The sequence below is a fragment of the Ptychodera flava genome, chromosome 16 (assembly GCF_041260155.1).
Source record: "Ptychodera flava strain L36383 chromosome 16, AS_Pfla_20210202, whole genome shotgun sequence".
Lineage (NCBI taxonomy): Eukaryota > Metazoa > Hemichordata > Enteropneusta > Ptychoderidae > Ptychodera > Ptychodera flava.
The window spans coordinates 29,427,898-29,445,406 of NC_091943.1; the positions used below are offsets into that span (position 1 = coordinate 29,427,898).

The following is a 17,509-nucleotide window of genomic DNA, read 5'->3' on the forward strand; positions in this document are numbered from 1 at the left end:
TTATTGAAATCTTTGGTACTTTGTTATTATTACTTTTGAAAAAAAATACCGCAATTATACGGTGTCTCTCAAATTTGATCAGAATTGGTATATACCAGTATGGGTTACCAATGATCAACAATAAATGTTGTTTCTATCTGTTCAGTGGAGGAAAATTCTACGTTGATGTTTTGACAATGATTTCTGCACAGTACAACCAGAAAAACAACAAGAAATATTTTAAACCAGAAAACAAGTATGACAAAAGTGAATAAGGTCTGAAACTTTAGGTACTGAAGGTCAACTTTAGCAACATTCATAGCAGAAACAAGCCCCTCTTAGTTTGAGTATAGTCGGTCTTCCCCCTCTACTGTCTATTGTTTCAGCAGGTCTGTTAATATGTAACAGTTCATAAACAATGACAGGAAATGACTCAAGATCAGTGAAGTTGGCCTGTTTCTTACTGGCATACCATCCTTTCTGCACATTTGCAGGATTTCACTTTTTCTTACCTCATTTGCACATTTTTGACACCGATGTGTTCATTTTAACAAATTCACATCTCAACCCCTCAATCTACCTGTACATCAAATACTGAGATGGTAGCTCTGGCGGTATGGGAGCCTTTGTGTGTGAAGGACATACATCCGCACATACATACCCACAAATATACAGACATACAGACGCCACCGACTCATCATATAAGCTCTTTTGGTTTTTATATGCAAAACCAAATATGAGCTAAAAATGACTTTGTCCATGTAATTGTAAATTTTGCCAACGTCAAAGTTCACTGGCAGTGTTTTGAATCAGATGACATCAAGAATTAACTTGATTGTATAATTGTCAATTTGAAAGTACATTAGTCTTTGCTGATGAAGGTTTTAGTTACAACTGAAAATTTCACGACAAGAAACTTCATATGTTGTGATCGAAAGTTTAACTCTTTAGCTGATATTTACCAACACAGATGAACTTTCATGTTAGTACATTGGTCTTGTAAGTTCTGGATAAAAAAAAATAGTTCAGTATGTCAAAGTTTGACTCTCAACATGACAAAAATGTAACAATACTGCCACCCATTTCATACATTATCATCATAAAAATGAAATCCTTGTAAATGTAATGTTATGTATATGGTCTTTTTGCTCACTGAACCAAATCAATTCTGGCATGTCTTAGAAATGGTGTCAAATATGAAAATAACAATAAAATAGTTGTCTGGCAGCCATTTTGGATCATATTTTAATTAAGTCATCTGATTAAGTCATGTGATGACACAGTAATTTGCATTTAAAATGAACAGTTTGAAAGATCAAACCCTAAACAACAGGTCATCAGTCCATGACACAGTCCCCACAAGTTTGGTGTTGCAGCCTTTCACATAACATGAGCTGCTAGACTGCATTTACTTTTCATTACATTTACAGACATGTATTGATCAATAGCAACTGCAGGAGATTTTGGGAAGCTTTAACACTTTGGTGCCTGCTATGCATGTTTTCTTACACACACTAAACATCTTCATATCATGAACAGTATGGGAACCCAATGACCGGATGTTTGTACAGGATAAACAACAGAGACATCAAAATGTGCTTGGCATGTACATGTAAACAGAGAGACAGATTACTATCACTGGGTGTCTCTGTTGTTAATCCTGTACAAACAATCTAGTCATTAGGTTCCAGTATGTAAGAAAACATGCATAGCTGGCATCAAAGTGTCAAAGCTTCCCAAAATCTCCTGTAAATGGCTGCCTGGAGAGAACACTGGAGCATTTCATCATACTTTAGGAGGTTCCCCCCAGATTGTAAATGTCTTTCTACTTTGACCATGTAAACTGTCAAATACTAAATTTGTGACTGTAGTCTCTCATACTTTTTTTGTAAGATGGATCTCGTCTGTTTAGTCAATGTTTTCCTTAACGTCAGTTTAAAATCCCAGAGGATTGCTGCTGCCAAATCTTGTCGGTCTTCCCATGGAACCTTGGACCTCCCTTTGCTGACATAACATGGTTTCCACGCAGTATTCCAGGTTCCATAATGCCAATGGATTGTGAAAGATGTGTCATCTCTGTTGACAACTTTGCCGATCTGTGGGACCTCCTCTGAATCTGGGCAAAACACTGCCACAAACATACCAACATCTAGCGTTGAAAAGTCCTCCACAATCTCAGGTTCGGTTGCTTGGTCCCTTGATTGCCAACAATTACCTGCAGTAATCAAAATGGGTCTAGTTACTTGTCTTAATCTGGGATTTCAATTTTTGGTGTCAGACCACACCAGTGATTCATTTCAGTTTGATAGTACGGTAGAAAAGTAGCACTGGGCCTTCAGTTTGGAGACTCCAAATCAAATGATGTCACAAAGCCCTGACCGTAAGTACAAGACACTTTTTTGAGAGAACACCACAGTGCATAGGCTGCACTGAATGAGGCAGTGATGTCAAAGAAATGTGGACTTAAGATTTTTTGGCTGAGCGAACATATCCCTCCGCCTACAAAATAATAATTTTTTGACAATTTTCCACTCTCGAAACTTTTTTATTCCCTACTACAAAATTAAGCAAACTTAATCAGTGTACAAACTGACCTTGGTTGAACACAAGTCAAAAGGGTCCAGTTCACTGAATATTTTAAATGTATAATATTTAGCTCCATGCTACCATTGTGGCTAACAGGAAATTATTACTGGAGTTGAGTCAGTTGATCATCTAAATACATGTAAGCAAAACTGACTGAAAACACTGGAGAATTTTTGTAGTCAGACTTACTGGAGGACACACAGATTCCATCCAGTCTTGAATTCTTTGAAAATTTGGAGGAACATCACCAGAAGTTGTCACTCTAGCACTTCGTTGTCTCCTTGCAGCTTCAATTAATTGTTGCAAAGGCCACTCATCAGCTTGCTCAGCCACCTGTAAGGTATCCAAATAATCATGTCTGGTGAGTATTACATACTTGATTAACTTCCCTACCTTTATATCAGATTTGGATTATTCATTAAAGCCCAACAAAGTATCCAAAACTGTAAAAGAAAACTGAAATATGTTTTCAAGAGCAATGTGTCCTTGGTGCCATTGTTTAAGAAAGTGGTTCTTACAATTCTGGCTCCTGATACCATAAATTTTTTTTTAAAATAAAAAGGACATCATGACAGATATTTTTCTAATGTATATCAAATTTACAGAGTTTTCATTGTGGCATTGTCTGTGCACTTATTCACATATTTGCTTCAGATTGTCTATGATGTGCATATTTACAATGACACAAGGAAATATTTTTTTTCACTGAGATTGAGTACTTTAAGCCAGACCATGGGTTTATGAGTTTTACAGATTTGTGGTGGGATGTAAATACAATTTGAATTAAGAGGCTATATGAGTGTGAAAGAGAGCTCTGCAAAAAAACATTAAAAGCATTAACAGGGAAATAATTCTGATCCCTTCTTTACTTCAGACACAGGACTACCAATTAAATAATAATGCAAAAAATGTCTGGTCTACCCTTTAAGTGCTTTAATTTTTCCAACCAAAATTTTAGTTCCACATTTTACTAATTTTCTGTAAGTTTTTTTGATAATGTTGGACTGAATGAAAATTACGTTTCATTTGCTACACTATTTATCAAACTTTTGGCAAAAAATCAGGAAAATCTTGACTGGGATATAGTTTACAAATGCGATCAAAGGGTAAAATGCCCAAACTAACTGAACCTTTTACCCAACTAAGATCGACAGATGATGTGATCCAACTCTGAACACACACCAAAGCCTGTCATAGTTTAGTTGATGGCCGATAAGATCTGGCAAACAAAACTATCACACATCAAAATTGATAAGTAGATTTGTGTTGTACAGAGGGGTGAGGGTGTCATCGATGTGATCCAATTCTGTTCATGGGATTTAAAATAATGGTTTTACTACAAAGATGACCAGATAATGACACAGTTGCACGCCTGTCTCACCTGTCCATACTGCTCAATGTTACCCATGAAGTCTCTCAGATGTTCAACAGTTTGCTGGGGCATATAGTCAACATATTTATTGGGTATATCATGTGTTAATTTCTGCAGATCAAGTTTCAGGAGTGAGGGTTCAACCATATCTGGAACATCATCAACATCTGGCACAGTCTGTGAAAATAGAGAATTTGAAGAACTTCATCAATCAAATACTTTGAATTTCTTACAAAATGCATACAAAATATAGGTGATAACCGGGATACAACATGTTCCAATATCATTTCCCAGTATTCCCTTACCAAGACAAGAACACTGTCAAGCACTTCTATGTAATAGAATGTTTTTCACATTAGACAAGAAATCACTTTGCACATATAAAACTGTATGTAAACCTTACATTTGATCTAGTTGTTATATGGAAATTCACGTTGTCATAGCCTACTGTACAGAGTTCAGTGAAATAAATCTTGCTCAAAATACTTCACTCATCTTTCACCTTTACATGAAATACGGTTTTGTGCATTTGAATCCATTATCAATCAGTGATTTTAGGTACTTGTTATGATATTAATCATAGGAACCATGTGGTTATGATTCAAACACCATTGTTCTCCCCAAGATTTTCTGAAAGTGTGGTAGAAAATGTGCAGAACAATGGCCACAATTGTTATGTTAATGAGCTACGCCACCATGCTTTCATTGCTCTGGGGAGAACACTGGGATTCACAGTCTCATTTTAAAAGCAATACATACCATACAGTCAGTCAGCGAAAGGGTCTTTTGCATGCAACATATCATTGAGAATCAAGACCGTTACTTTTTAATATGGCTGCGTAATACTAATCATCTATAATTCAAACTAAATTTTGTAATTTAAAATTAGTTTGCACAAAGTCATTGATTGCACTATGTGAGTTAAACTTACTTCCAGGCATACAAGTCCCTGTGCAGGTTCACCATCTTCTTCATAAGTCGGTTGCCATGCATCTGTCGACCATAATCGATAGTGCATTCTGGCTCTTCCATATCGTCATTTCACCACTAATTACCATCATTATATAGAAGAACAGAGAGAGAGAGACTTAAAAGTGAAGCCGTGAAAACAACTTCGACGTTTGATGTTTCGTCATCTAATTTCCGATCTTGCCATTATGCAGATGTGTTGATCACATGATCTTGTCAGGTGACTGTGCTCATTAATATGCAGTCAAAATTCTGACTGAAACATTAGCCCATACCTGACCCTATTTTCGTTAGCAGCGCAGCCAGCGGTAGAAATGGGTCAGGGAACCAGACTAACATAAACTGAAATTTGCACAGATACTGCACTGTATGGCATAACGCTTTCACAATACTGCTTGGTTACGATGACAACTGGGGGCCAAAAGGGAATGGTTTAACATGTAGCAGGTCATCATTGTAAGTTACAATTCTTATTGATATAACTATACTGACAAAAGCATTAACATGGCCAGCAGCAGATTAACTATAGCTACCTGAAAATGCTGGCCTATTTTGCTTCCAAATGAGAAGATGTGCGTAGGATCATGTATCTTACGTGAATATGTGACTTAATATTTATCATACCGTACCACAGTCGCTTATGATTAGGCATATGACATAGAGGTCTCTATAAAACTAGTCACATAAGATGTTCGGCATTATGGCTCATATCGGCCAACTATTCGTGTATTGTGCATAATCTTTTGATTTGAAGAAGTCGAAAGTAAAAGAAAATTCAATAATATATTACAGTGAAACTGGAAAATACAAACATGTATTATGACTTCAAATAGCACAGAAGAAGAAAATGAAAAAACGAGTCTCATTACGGCTCGTTTATATGATATAGCTGAGATCAGGATACTGCCAAATCGAGTGAACTGACAAAAGTCTGACAATATCTCAAATGCTGCAACAACAACCCATGTATCACATACGCATATAAAACGTACTTGACTCCTATTAATATGCATTTTCGCATTAAAAACGTCAACACAGAGATGAAATGTGCAACTGTGGCTTGAAGCCCATACGTGCACACTAAATCGCCATGATGTAAATGATTAAACGTGATGCCACATCACTGCATTCTGAGAAAGGAATTAACCTCTTAAAATTATTCAAAATTTAAAATTACATCAGCCAAACGTTCTTAAACTGTACACTTTCGATTTGAAGCAAATCGAAAGTGAAAGTAAATTCAAAATTATATATTATTACAATGAAACTTAAAGATATAGGCATCCAACATGATTTCCAATCATGTAAACGTACTAGTAGAAATAAAGAAACGAGTCTCATTAGGGTTTATTTATATGATATCGATGAGATCAGAATTCAGCCAAATCGAGTATTTTCAGGGGTAAAAATATAGGATGCATCATGAGAAAATGACTCGATATGCTTGATGCTGCAACAACAACTCGTACATCATACACACCCATTAAACATACTCGACTGCCATTATTCATTTTCTCATTATTGACTAATGTTGAAAACGTCAACACAAAGATGAAATGTGCAACTGTGGCTTGAAACCCATACGTGTACACTAAAATGCCATGATGTAAATGATAAAACGTGATTCCACAGTACTGAATTTTCGAAATGAATTAACCTCTTAATTATTATTCAAAATTTAAAATTATATCAGCCAAACATTCTTAAACTGTACTCTTTCGATTTGAAGCAAATCGAAAGTGAAAGTAAATTCAAAATTATATATTATTACAATGAAACTCAAAGATACGGGCACTCAACATGATTTCCAATCATGTAAACGTACTAGTAGAAATAAGAAACGAGTCTTATTAGGGTTTATTTATATGATATCGATGAGATCAGAATACAGCCAAATCGAGATAAAGTGACAGACTGACAACACCTCCAGGGGTAAAAAAGCATGCGTCATGAGAAAATGACTCAATATGCTTGATGCTGCAACAACAACTAGTGTATCATACACGCCCATTAAACACGCCCATTTTCTCATATTGACTAATGTTGAAAACGTCAACACAAAGATAAACGTGCAACTGTGGCTTGAAATCCATACGTGTACACTAAAATGCCATGATGTAAATGATAAAACGTGATTCCACAGTACAGAATTTTAGAAAGGAATTAACCTCTTAATTATTATTCAAAATTTAAAATTATTTCAGCCAAACGTTCTTAAACTGTACACTTTCGATTTGAAGCAAATCGAAAGTGAAAGTAAATTCAAAATTATATATTATTACAATGAAACTCAAAGATACGGGCACTCAACATGATTTCCAATCATGTAAACGTACTAGTAGAAATAAAGAAACGAGTCTTATTAGGGTTTATTTATATGATATCGATGAGATCAGAATACAGCCAAATCGAGATAAAGTGACAGACTGACAACACCTCCAGGGGTAAAAAAAGCATGCGTCATGAGAAAATGACTCAATATGCTTGATGCTGCAACAACAACTCGTGTATCATACACGCCCATTAAACATACTCGACTGCCATGATGTATTTTCTCATTATTGACTAATGTTGAAAACGTCAACACAAATTAAATGTACGACTGTGGCTGGAAATACATACGTGCACACTAAATCACCACGATGTAAATGATTAAACGTGATGCTACAGTTCTGAATTTTATAAGGAATTAACCCTTTAAAATTGTTCAAGTGTATGTAATCAAGCTCATAAAATAACTTATTATATTTCTTCATGTTTATACCGAATACTAGTTTCTCTTTATTTTACCAGACTAAGTCTCCCGTGCAACATAGCTGCAATGGGTGACGAAATGTTATATTTGTCACGTGACTTGCGTGTGCGTCTGTCTTACCCTTCAAACATTCATCTCCTATAATTAAGCGATATCTTCATGTTGTCCTTCTTTAGGAATTGACTACGTTGGTATATTTAAATACACTCTGTATCTATTGGCATGCACTATAGATTTGCCATAACAGAAGGCGATGCTGTTATAGGATTTTCATAGTAACACATACTAAAATATGCACATTATCCCGGCATATTTATGCTTATGAACTGGTACAATGAGATCATATAATACTTTTTTTCTTTTGTAATCAAGATTCTTTATTCAAATTCACACTTGAAGAGAAAAAGCAAAACTTTACATAAGCAAAAGGAAAATCAGCCGTTAAAAAAGAATACTAAGAATTCTCAGTTCTTGTCTATATAATATTTCAATTTCAATATTTGCTTCACAAAGATTTAAACATCGACTTTTGTGAATTGACCATTTTGCTATCAAAACAATTAAATTAATTCTCTTATTTGCATCTATATTGGTATATACACCTTCGATGATAGTTTCCCAAGAAAGAAAAATATTTTGTTGATACAAAGCATTGATAATCTGTTCTGCTACTTTCCAGACTTTTCTGGCAACAATACAATCAAAGTACCGATGTTTTACAGTGTCCATAGCATTACAATATTCACAAAGTGCATTCAGGCGTTTGTTCCATTTATACAGTTTTACGTTGTTTCTACAAGTTCTATGTAAACCTTTCTGGTGAAAAGTTCTTAATTTATTCTCTTCTGTCACTTTGTGAGCTAATTCCCAAACACTACTCCAATTAACAGTATGTCGTAACTCATTTTGCCATGTTAACATACAGGGTGGCTGCATGAAATCAGCTAGCAATGCTTTATAAATACACTTAGTTTTTAAATCCTTAAGAGGTTTTTTCTTTTCATCCAAAATACTGTATTCTAGGCTACGTCTACGTGTAAGAAAATACTATATTTAAGGTTCCACATGATATTACGTGTAAGACTTTGATCTCCATCATGAGGCTTAATACCATTCCATGATTTCAACACACTTTGATAAAACTTCGGCAGTTTGAGATCAAAAACATTTTTCATAATCTTATTTGAAATCACATCTCTTAAAACAGAATGTTGTGCAGAAGGCTCAAAAAGATACACAGGAATTTTTTTCCAGCATGCTTCTACGCAGTTTAGTAAACGGGGAATCCACATAAAATGGAGGGATTTCACTTTCAAACTGAAAATTGGCATATTACAGCCTGCGGAAACAATGGGGAGGCCAACACTTTCCTTTTTAATCTGCCGATCCCTTTTGTAACAAAGCCATATATTAATTTATCCACTGCTTGCACAATGTAATTTGGTGCAACAATCATCGCCGCTAGATACATCAGCTTCGATAAACCTAGTGAGTTTACAATTATAACTCTACCACAAAAGGTTAAATTTCTCTTTCTCCATGAAGTTAAAGTATTTTCAAATTTTACAATTTTTGACTCCCAATTTAATTTTTCACATTTCTTTTCATCGTACCCGAACCATACACCAAGAGCCTTAACTGGTTTATTAGTCCGCTTTACACCCGTCCTGCAATTTCCCTACTACAATGTTTTTTCTACCAAGCCATACTGCTTCTGTTTTTTCTATATTCATTTTTAACCCGCAACTTTTTCAAAATCATGCATAATGTCAACTACTTTTATCACGGACTGCTGATTATGTACAAGAATAGTAGTGTCATCTGTAAGCTGTGCTATTTTTAAAACATTTCTGATAAAATCGCTACATGGAAGGGGTAGACCCTCAATTTCATGACATTGACGAATTTTACATGCTAAAACCTCAACACACAAAATAAACAGGAAAGCGCTAAGTAGGCACCCTTGACGAAACCCTCTATTCAAAGAAAAAAGTTCGTCATCCAACCGTTGCTTATAACACAGCTTTGACGTTACAATAAATAACCTAAATCCATTTTATAAATTCGGGTCCAAAACCAAAGAAATGCAATGTGTCAAACATAAAATTCTAGTATACAAAGTCGAAAGCTTTTTCAAAGTCTATAAATAAAACGGCAACTGGAATGTTGAACTTATCAGTATAGTGGTACATGTCTTGTGTTAGTCTTACTACCTCACCAACATATCCTCTAATGTATCCAACTTTATCTGTGTTGACGACATTTGAGATAACGTTTGACATTCTCTTTGACAAAACATGTGCTAAAATTTTATAATCTACGCATAGCAGTGAAATAGGAAGCCAATTCTTTAAGAGTTCTACTTCATTCTTTTTGTGTAAAAGAGTCAAAATTGCTTTCTGGGAACTTGACAAGTAACCAATCATATAATACTTTGATACACAGTTATTCTCATAACTGATAAGGTCTAGGTCATCATACCTTTGATAAAATGCCTAATTGGCTCAGTTAATAATTTTTGCAGGGTGATTAATATATGTAGAGCCAGTCACCTTTTCAAGCATAGGTAATGTATAAATAACTTACTGTTGTATTAATAACTATCTGGCAATGGGGTGGTATGAATAATTGATGCTTTTGTTTGTAAAACTGGCAACAATTGGATTGTAAACTCTATTATTTATTTTGTTTACTTTACATTGATTCATAAAATATCTGTTAAACATTAAGCTAAAGTTTACATCAGTTTCCATTTCATCAGTTTCCATTTCCATTTCAGCGAAAATGACACCATATTGTAAGCTGCCAGCCTCCTGATGAGCGTCCAACCATTTCACGACTACAAAGTCTAACCACCATATTCGTAGAATGGTTTCTGTGTTCAGTAAACTGAAAGTGGAGAAGTTAGTTAGATTGTAATATAAAAATCTATTTGGCAATAATTATGATAATGAGCTAAATCTTTCAGTAATCATACAGGGCAACCAGTGTATCCATTGTTCGCAAGTTGAGGGCGCAATTTATTTCGTTCAATAGCAGTTAGTTTATTTACGGGCAGGCACTATACGTACGCAAAAGTGCCCGATTTTCGTATCAGCTGCACGACTAACACGAATTAGTTTTTAGTCATTGGCAACAAAACTTTAAGTAATTCACCTCATCCGTATTTATCCTTTGATTCCATTCCAAACTCAAAATGTACCTCCCAGTGACTTCGTATTTGTTTAATAATAAGATTATTTCCAATAGGATTTCAATATAATTTTGTTCAAAGCAAAATAGAATGACTGATATACACATTACCAATGTCGATTTTAAAAATAGTCCAAAATTACAAACTCAACAACTACAGGCAAGTATCAATGTAAGCAAAGAAAATTTGGTGAGATGACTTTCATGCAAAGTCACAATATAGTTTTTTAAGCCAGATATGAACTGAAAATGCTCTGTGTTTCGGTATATATTGCAGTTGTCTGTAAATTGAAACTTTTGCCATGAATTTGCAACTTCATGGAAATTGATATGATCAACATTGTGAACACCATTCACCATAATATTAATTCCAAAAATCATCAAGTGCACAAATCTCTAATTAGCAGAAATGAAAATACTAAATTTTTTTTACTTTGTCATTGTATCACCACTTCATATAGCTAGTGTAATTGAATCTTCCAAGCTTTATATGCCAAATGGAAGCTCATTAAATGTACCAATTATAATGCAAAATGTATTGCACTGCTATTACATTACTATATCATCAATTTACATAGAACTTTCATCAAATTTGACAAAGTCTTTCCAGTTACCACTTATTTTGAAACGTTCATAAATATACAAATTACTGATAATCTGATTGCAATTTTCATTAGCTTTGGTCAAGTCCTTCCAGTCTATGTGCCAAATTTGAAACGTTCATTAAAACTGCAAATCATAAATTAACTGAAAATTCAAAATGTATTTTCACTAAAGATTACATCGCTTGCTTATGTTAGAGTAACTTGATATATTAAAAAAGCTACACATTATCAACGCTGATAAATCTATGCTATTAAACAAACGCTCAGAGTTGGTTTCAAAACAACGCCACCAAAACAAATATTATTTATTAAAATTTTTAACACCACCTACAAATATAATGGTACGTCCCGATAATACTAAACATAGTATAATAATAGCTAACATCCTTTCACTTCTTCTGTCTGATGATTGCAGGATGCATGAAACTTAAGTAACAGATATAATTACGTCATAATAATGGCTGTTTTGACTAGACTCAAGGATTCAGTCACCTCTGAGACATGGTTGTGGTTTGAGTTGGTGGAGACCTATACCTGGCTTAATCTTTCAGTTTGCTCTGTAACCTGCGTTAAGACACAGAGCTTAGGTCATATGTAAACTCGCCATAATGAATAGCTGCTTTCCTAACGAAAGGTACCACCCTAGCGTTTCAGGGGTTTTCAGAATACACTGCACACGTGCTAAAAGGTGATTATGACAGAATAGCTATGACAAATGTGGGAAAGTTTGTGATATATATTAAACCAGTCGCCATAAACCAGTGCATGAAGTAATGTTTAGTGTCATAGCTGACAGTATCATCGATCGCTATAAATAGTGCTTCGGAGAAAAACAATCTTGCTATTTATATGAACATCCTGCCATAAATTGTATACATGTTTCCTGCTTCAAAATTAGCAGCTGATGTAGTGATTCTTTTCAAAGACTCGCGCAGTCATTTGACACTTTCAAGTCCAGACTTGAATTTAATTATTAACACAACAGTGCAGGTTTCAGGATGTTTACGAAACTTTGAGTGAATCAGACTCAAACGGCGCCAAATCGATCAAACGGGATCTGAAAGACCCAACGTACACAAAACGACCCTTTTAAGTTTAAATAAACCAGATTTGAACTGAAAATGCTCACTTGTTTCAGGATATATTGCTTCAGTATATATTGCAGTTGTTTGTGAATTTAAACTTTTGCCATGTTTCACCAACTTTAGTCAAGATAATCCAGTATATCCCAAATCATGAAAGTTATTAATATTCAAATTAGGAATTGGCTAAATTAAAACTGCTTAATGACTGTCAATAATGTTGTATCATAGTATCTTCAATGTACATAGCAAGTTTCATCAACTTTGGTCAAGTCAATCAAGATATATAACCCTAATTAGGAAAGTTCATTAAATATGCAAATTAGGAATTAGCCGGAGTAAAAATGCTTAATGACTTCCAATAGTGTTGTATAATAGTATCTTCCATTTACATGGCAAGTTTCATCATCTTTGGTAAAGTCAGTCAAAATATATAACCCTAATTAGGAAAGTCAAAGTCAGTAAATATGCAAATTAGAAATAAGCTGCAGTAAAAATGCTTTTTGACTTTCAATAATGTTGCATCATGGTATCTTCGTCAAGTTTGGTAAAGTTAATCAATTTCTATGACCCTAATTAGGAAACATTAAATATGCAAATTAGGAATAAGCTGCAGTAAAAATCCAAAATGACTTTCAAGAATCTTGTATCATAGTATCTCTGATGTACATAGCAAGTTTGGTCAAGGCAGTCAAGATATATAACCCTAATTAGGAAAGTTCATTAAATATGCAAATTAGGAATTGGCTGAAGTAAAAATCCTAAATAACTTTTAATAATGTTGCATCATAGTATCTTCCATGTACATAGCAAGTTGGGTCAAGTTTGGTCAAGGCAATAAAGATATATAACCCTAATTAGGAAACTTAATTGAAAATATGCAAATTAAGAATTGGCTGAAGTTAAAATTCTTAACAACTTTCAGTAAATTTTAAATCATAGTATCTTCAATATACATACCAAGTTTTGTCAATTTTTGATTCAGTCAATTCAGATATATATCCCTAATTAGGAAAGTTCATCAAATATGCAAATTAGCAATTAACTTTCATGTCACACCTTTATGTTTGGATAACATTTTTAGCTCACGCTAATGTCATAGCGATGTCTGTCTGTCCGAATGTGTGTGTGTGTGTGTGTGTCTGTTTACACGATAACTCAAAAATGCCCCGAACATATTAAAGTCGGATTTAGTAGACAGGTACCCTATGCTAATTGAATGAACTGATTAGAATTCGGTCAGTAGGGCTTGCATGTTAATGAAGTTATGAAATATAATTTTTTTATCGAATGGTTTCCTATGAAGACGGAAATTGCAGTGTCGACATATATCGAGAAATACTGCACAGAAGTTCATGAAATTTATGACAGAGGACAATCTCAGAACATTGTGATGATACTGTGAGTGTCATGTCAATTATCTGCTCATTTGCATATTTGATGAACTTTTGTCATAAGTGACATGACTCCGAAATTTCTACACCAAATTTGATGATACCCGCTGTAAATATTGATATGATAGATATCAAGCTATACTGAAAAGCAGCGGGTAGTATTAAGTTAATAAATAGCTCATTTGCATATTTTATGAAGTTCTGTAATAAGTCATATTATTCCGAAATAACCACACCAAATTTGATGACACTTGCTGCAGATACCAATCCGACAGATATCTAACTGTGTTGAGAAGCATTTAGTAGTGTGAAGTTAATCGAGGGTTAATTTGCATATTTAATAAACTTTGCAATTAGTCATATAATTCTGAAATTATAGCACCAAATTTGATGACATCTGCTACAGATATTGATCTAACATCTATCTAATTGTCATATGAAGCTCTGGTCATTGTCAACTTAATAAATAGCTCATTTGCATGTTTTATGAAGTTTTGTAATTAGTCATATAACTTCGAAATAACTGCACCAAATTCGAAGAAATCTGCTGCAGGTATTGATTTGATAAATGTCAAATTTTAGCATGAAGCACTGGGCAGTGTCAAGTTAATGAATAGCTCATTTGCATATATTATGAAGTTTTGTAATTAGTAATATAACTTTGAAATAACCGCACCGAATTTGATGAAATCTGCTGCAGATACAGGTACATATCCAACTGTGTTGAGAAGCATTTATTAGTGTGGAGTTAATTAAGAGTTCATTTGCATATTTAATGAATTTTGTAATTATTGATATTACTCAAAAATTAGCATTAAATTTGATGAAACGTGCTACAAATGTTAATCTAATAGATATCCAAATGTCCCATGAAGCAGTGAGTAGTGCCAAGTTAATAAACAACTCATTTGCATATTAAATGAAGTTTTGTAATTAGCGATCTAACTTCGACAGTACTGTGCGAAAGTTGATGAAACCTGCCACATATAATGATGTGAGAGATATCTGATTGTTCTGTTAATCGTACCACTATATGTAATGAAGCTGTAACAAACTACGTGAGCATATTCAGTTCACATCTGGTAATTATTTACCAATAGTGGTCAACTGTTCCATCCATCAAAAATCATACCACTCTGTGACGCAGTAGAAGACGGATATACAAAAGCTACAGGCTACATGTGTTCAATCAGGTTTTAATTGAACCTTCTTTATATACCTGTTACTTTACACTTATGTTGTTCTATTCTCAAAACACTACTCTTCACTTCTCTTATGGCCGTTTTAAGCCTCAACGCAAAGTCTTCATGATCACGAAAGAGACATCCATCTGCTCTTTTTCCTTTTTTCATCGCCTTTAATAAGTATGGAGGAGTACCAACTTTTCTTCTGATTTGTAGTAATTGCAAAATGGTCGTAAAATGATTGCCTTAATTGGTAAACCTTCGGTATTACACGGGTCTTAAACCAGAGTTGCTTATTCAGTGTGTGCATGTAGGATTTAAAGATGTGTCCGTGCATGACACGTCATCATCCTGAATAATTAACCTTTTGACGGCAACAGCTGCACGTACACGTCACCACAATGTATATTTTGCCTGGCATTCAGTGTGAAAACGAAGCTCTTGTATGGTTCTTGAAGATAACGAGAAGGAGAAGCTTGGCATCAATTAGCTTGCTCATGTCTCCATGCTGTTCATCAGTGAAATACTTATTTCTGTGATACATTCTCCATTTGCTCGCTTAATAGGCACATCACTTCCTCATTTCGATGTTGAATTGGTTACAACTTATCAGGTTATGGTTCGTTCAGACGTACCATAAGTGAAACTACACTCGTAAAAATAATATTGAAGGAAAAGGCAATGTTAGTAACTTTTGTGATGTTGCAAGTAGACCGTTATGTGTGTTGAGGATACCGCTTAGGCTCTGTACATATATTCTGTCAAAGAAATAGATCATTAGCGTTATCATAATAAATCATAAGTGTTCTTTGAGGTTACTTGGGTCTGCACTGGCTGGAAAGTTTAACGACAAGAGTGACTGATATTTTCGCACGTTTGGCGAAGTGATATGTGACGAAGTGGTTTTCTCAAATGATGAGTAACGGCATTCTGGCATTGACTCACATTCACAACAGAGTTTGATGGCCTCGCCGAATTACACTAACTTTGTCAACATTGGTCAATCATGACGAGTACACCCTGTTAGCAGAGAATGATTCCAGTTAAATTTCCCAGAACAGCACACAGTCTTCCGAAGCACGTGACAGAAGTTGGAGAATAGAGGAAAACATTTCCTGGTGGCAAAAATGTGTCTGAAGCTTGTACAATCTTGAAGTATTTAAGGATTTATCTTCCATATAAACTGCAAACAGTTTACTTGTTTCTCTGACCTGGTACTTTGGATCATGACTATGTGGCCCAGTTTTGATGTCATATCGACTCGGAGGCGAATCTGTTCCTAAAATTAAAGTTGTCGTGTTGCTGTTCAGTCTTGAATTATTCAAGTAATGTAATGACACCTCTATGTATCATCCCAATCTCTGGTGCAAGCAGAAAGTTGACCTGGCTGCTCAAGGCAAAGCTTATGATCAACATGATACGTAGCTGGCCGTCAATATCGCTTTTTGACTATATTGCTGTGCCATGTAGTATTAATATCCTTGTATGGTCTAGCAGATTGATGAAGTGGCATTATTTTTCACCTGATCGATTTGGCATTATTTTTGTTGTTGCAATGTTGGGGATTCTTGCAACTGTCTTGCGCTCCTTCTCAAAGGAATCTTTTTTGTAACGGCAGATACCAATGCTTACTGTACAATAGGTCTACGTCTGATATTGAATTGTAAGATGCAACATGTTAACGTCACAAAAATGCAATTCATACAGCAAATAAAAATAAGTTATATCACCCTAAAATAAAACTCAGAGCGTTTGTTTACCAGCGTAGATTGGTCAGTATTGATAACATGTAATCTATAGCTGTTCTCATATAGAAATGTCATAACATAAAGGAAAGAAGGTGGATCTGACGACGAGTGCTGATGTATAACTGTAACTTATTTATTGAATACGGAACCATAACTGGACCTACAGGCCCACCCGCTGATACATGAGTCTTAGTTGGTCCTAGTTCCTAGTTTCGGTCACTCCACTAGAGAGTGATCGTGGTCCAAAGTTCTAGTTTCTGAGTGAATGTCCTGTCTCGGAAGAAAGGGCTGAAACTCTCAAAAGCCGTGTTCACAGAAATCTACTTTACAATAAACATTTCCTAATTTTTCGAAGTTATACCTTGCTGGTGCGTTCGTTGATGACTTTGTCAAATTTAAGCCGGTGATAATCTGGTGACAGCGTCCACAGATTAGTAATTTACCCTCGATTACTTTGGCTAATTAGGCACTCAAACTCATCAGATAATAGATACAGCATGTTGATAAAACGTTAACGCAAGATTGTAAAGGGCAGTGCTAAGTTTAAGACCAAAACACCAAGGTTGGTAGAATATATCTTTATTAGCAATACAACGAAACACCCACCACCCCTGGGGACGGACATGTAGACAACGCCCTGTGG

At 34.9% G+C, this 17,509-nt stretch overlaps 2 protein-coding genes across 2 annotated transcripts in view; one reads left to right on the forward strand and one right to left on the reverse strand.

Annotated features, from left to right (window-relative positions):
* LOC139114503 (TNF receptor-associated factor 2-like) overlaps positions 1 to 17,509 on the forward strand; it is a 137,422-nt gene that overhangs the window by 10,474 nt on the left and 109,439 nt on the right. The gene's annotated exons all lie outside the window — the stretch shown is intronic.
* Positions 1,267 to 4,961, reverse strand: LOC139114502 (uncharacterized). The gene is made up of 4 exons (XM_070676282.1): positions 4,869 to 4,961; positions 3,947 to 4,114; positions 2,755 to 2,898; positions 1,267 to 2,194 (listed from the first exon to the last, which is right to left on the reverse strand). The coding sequence occupies exons 1-4, from the start codon at positions 4,953 to 4,955 to the stop codon at positions 2,129 to 2,131; spliced, it is 465 nt and encodes a 154-aa protein (XP_070532383.1). The 5' UTR covers positions 4,956 to 4,961; the 3' UTR covers positions 1,267 to 2,128.

Coding starts and splice junctions, on each gene's coding strand:
- LOC139114502 (XM_070676282.1), bottom strand. CDS start 4,955: ATGCACTATCGATTATGGTCGACAGATGCATGGCAACCGACTTATGAA. Junction 4,115..4,868: donor AGGGACTTGTATGCCTGGAA/GTAAGTTTAACT, acceptor CTATTTTCACAG/ACTGTGCCAGATGTTGATGA. Junction 2,899..3,946: donor ACATTGAGCAGTATGGACAG/GTGAGACAGGCG, acceptor GATACCTTACAG/GTGGCTGAGCAAGCTGATGA.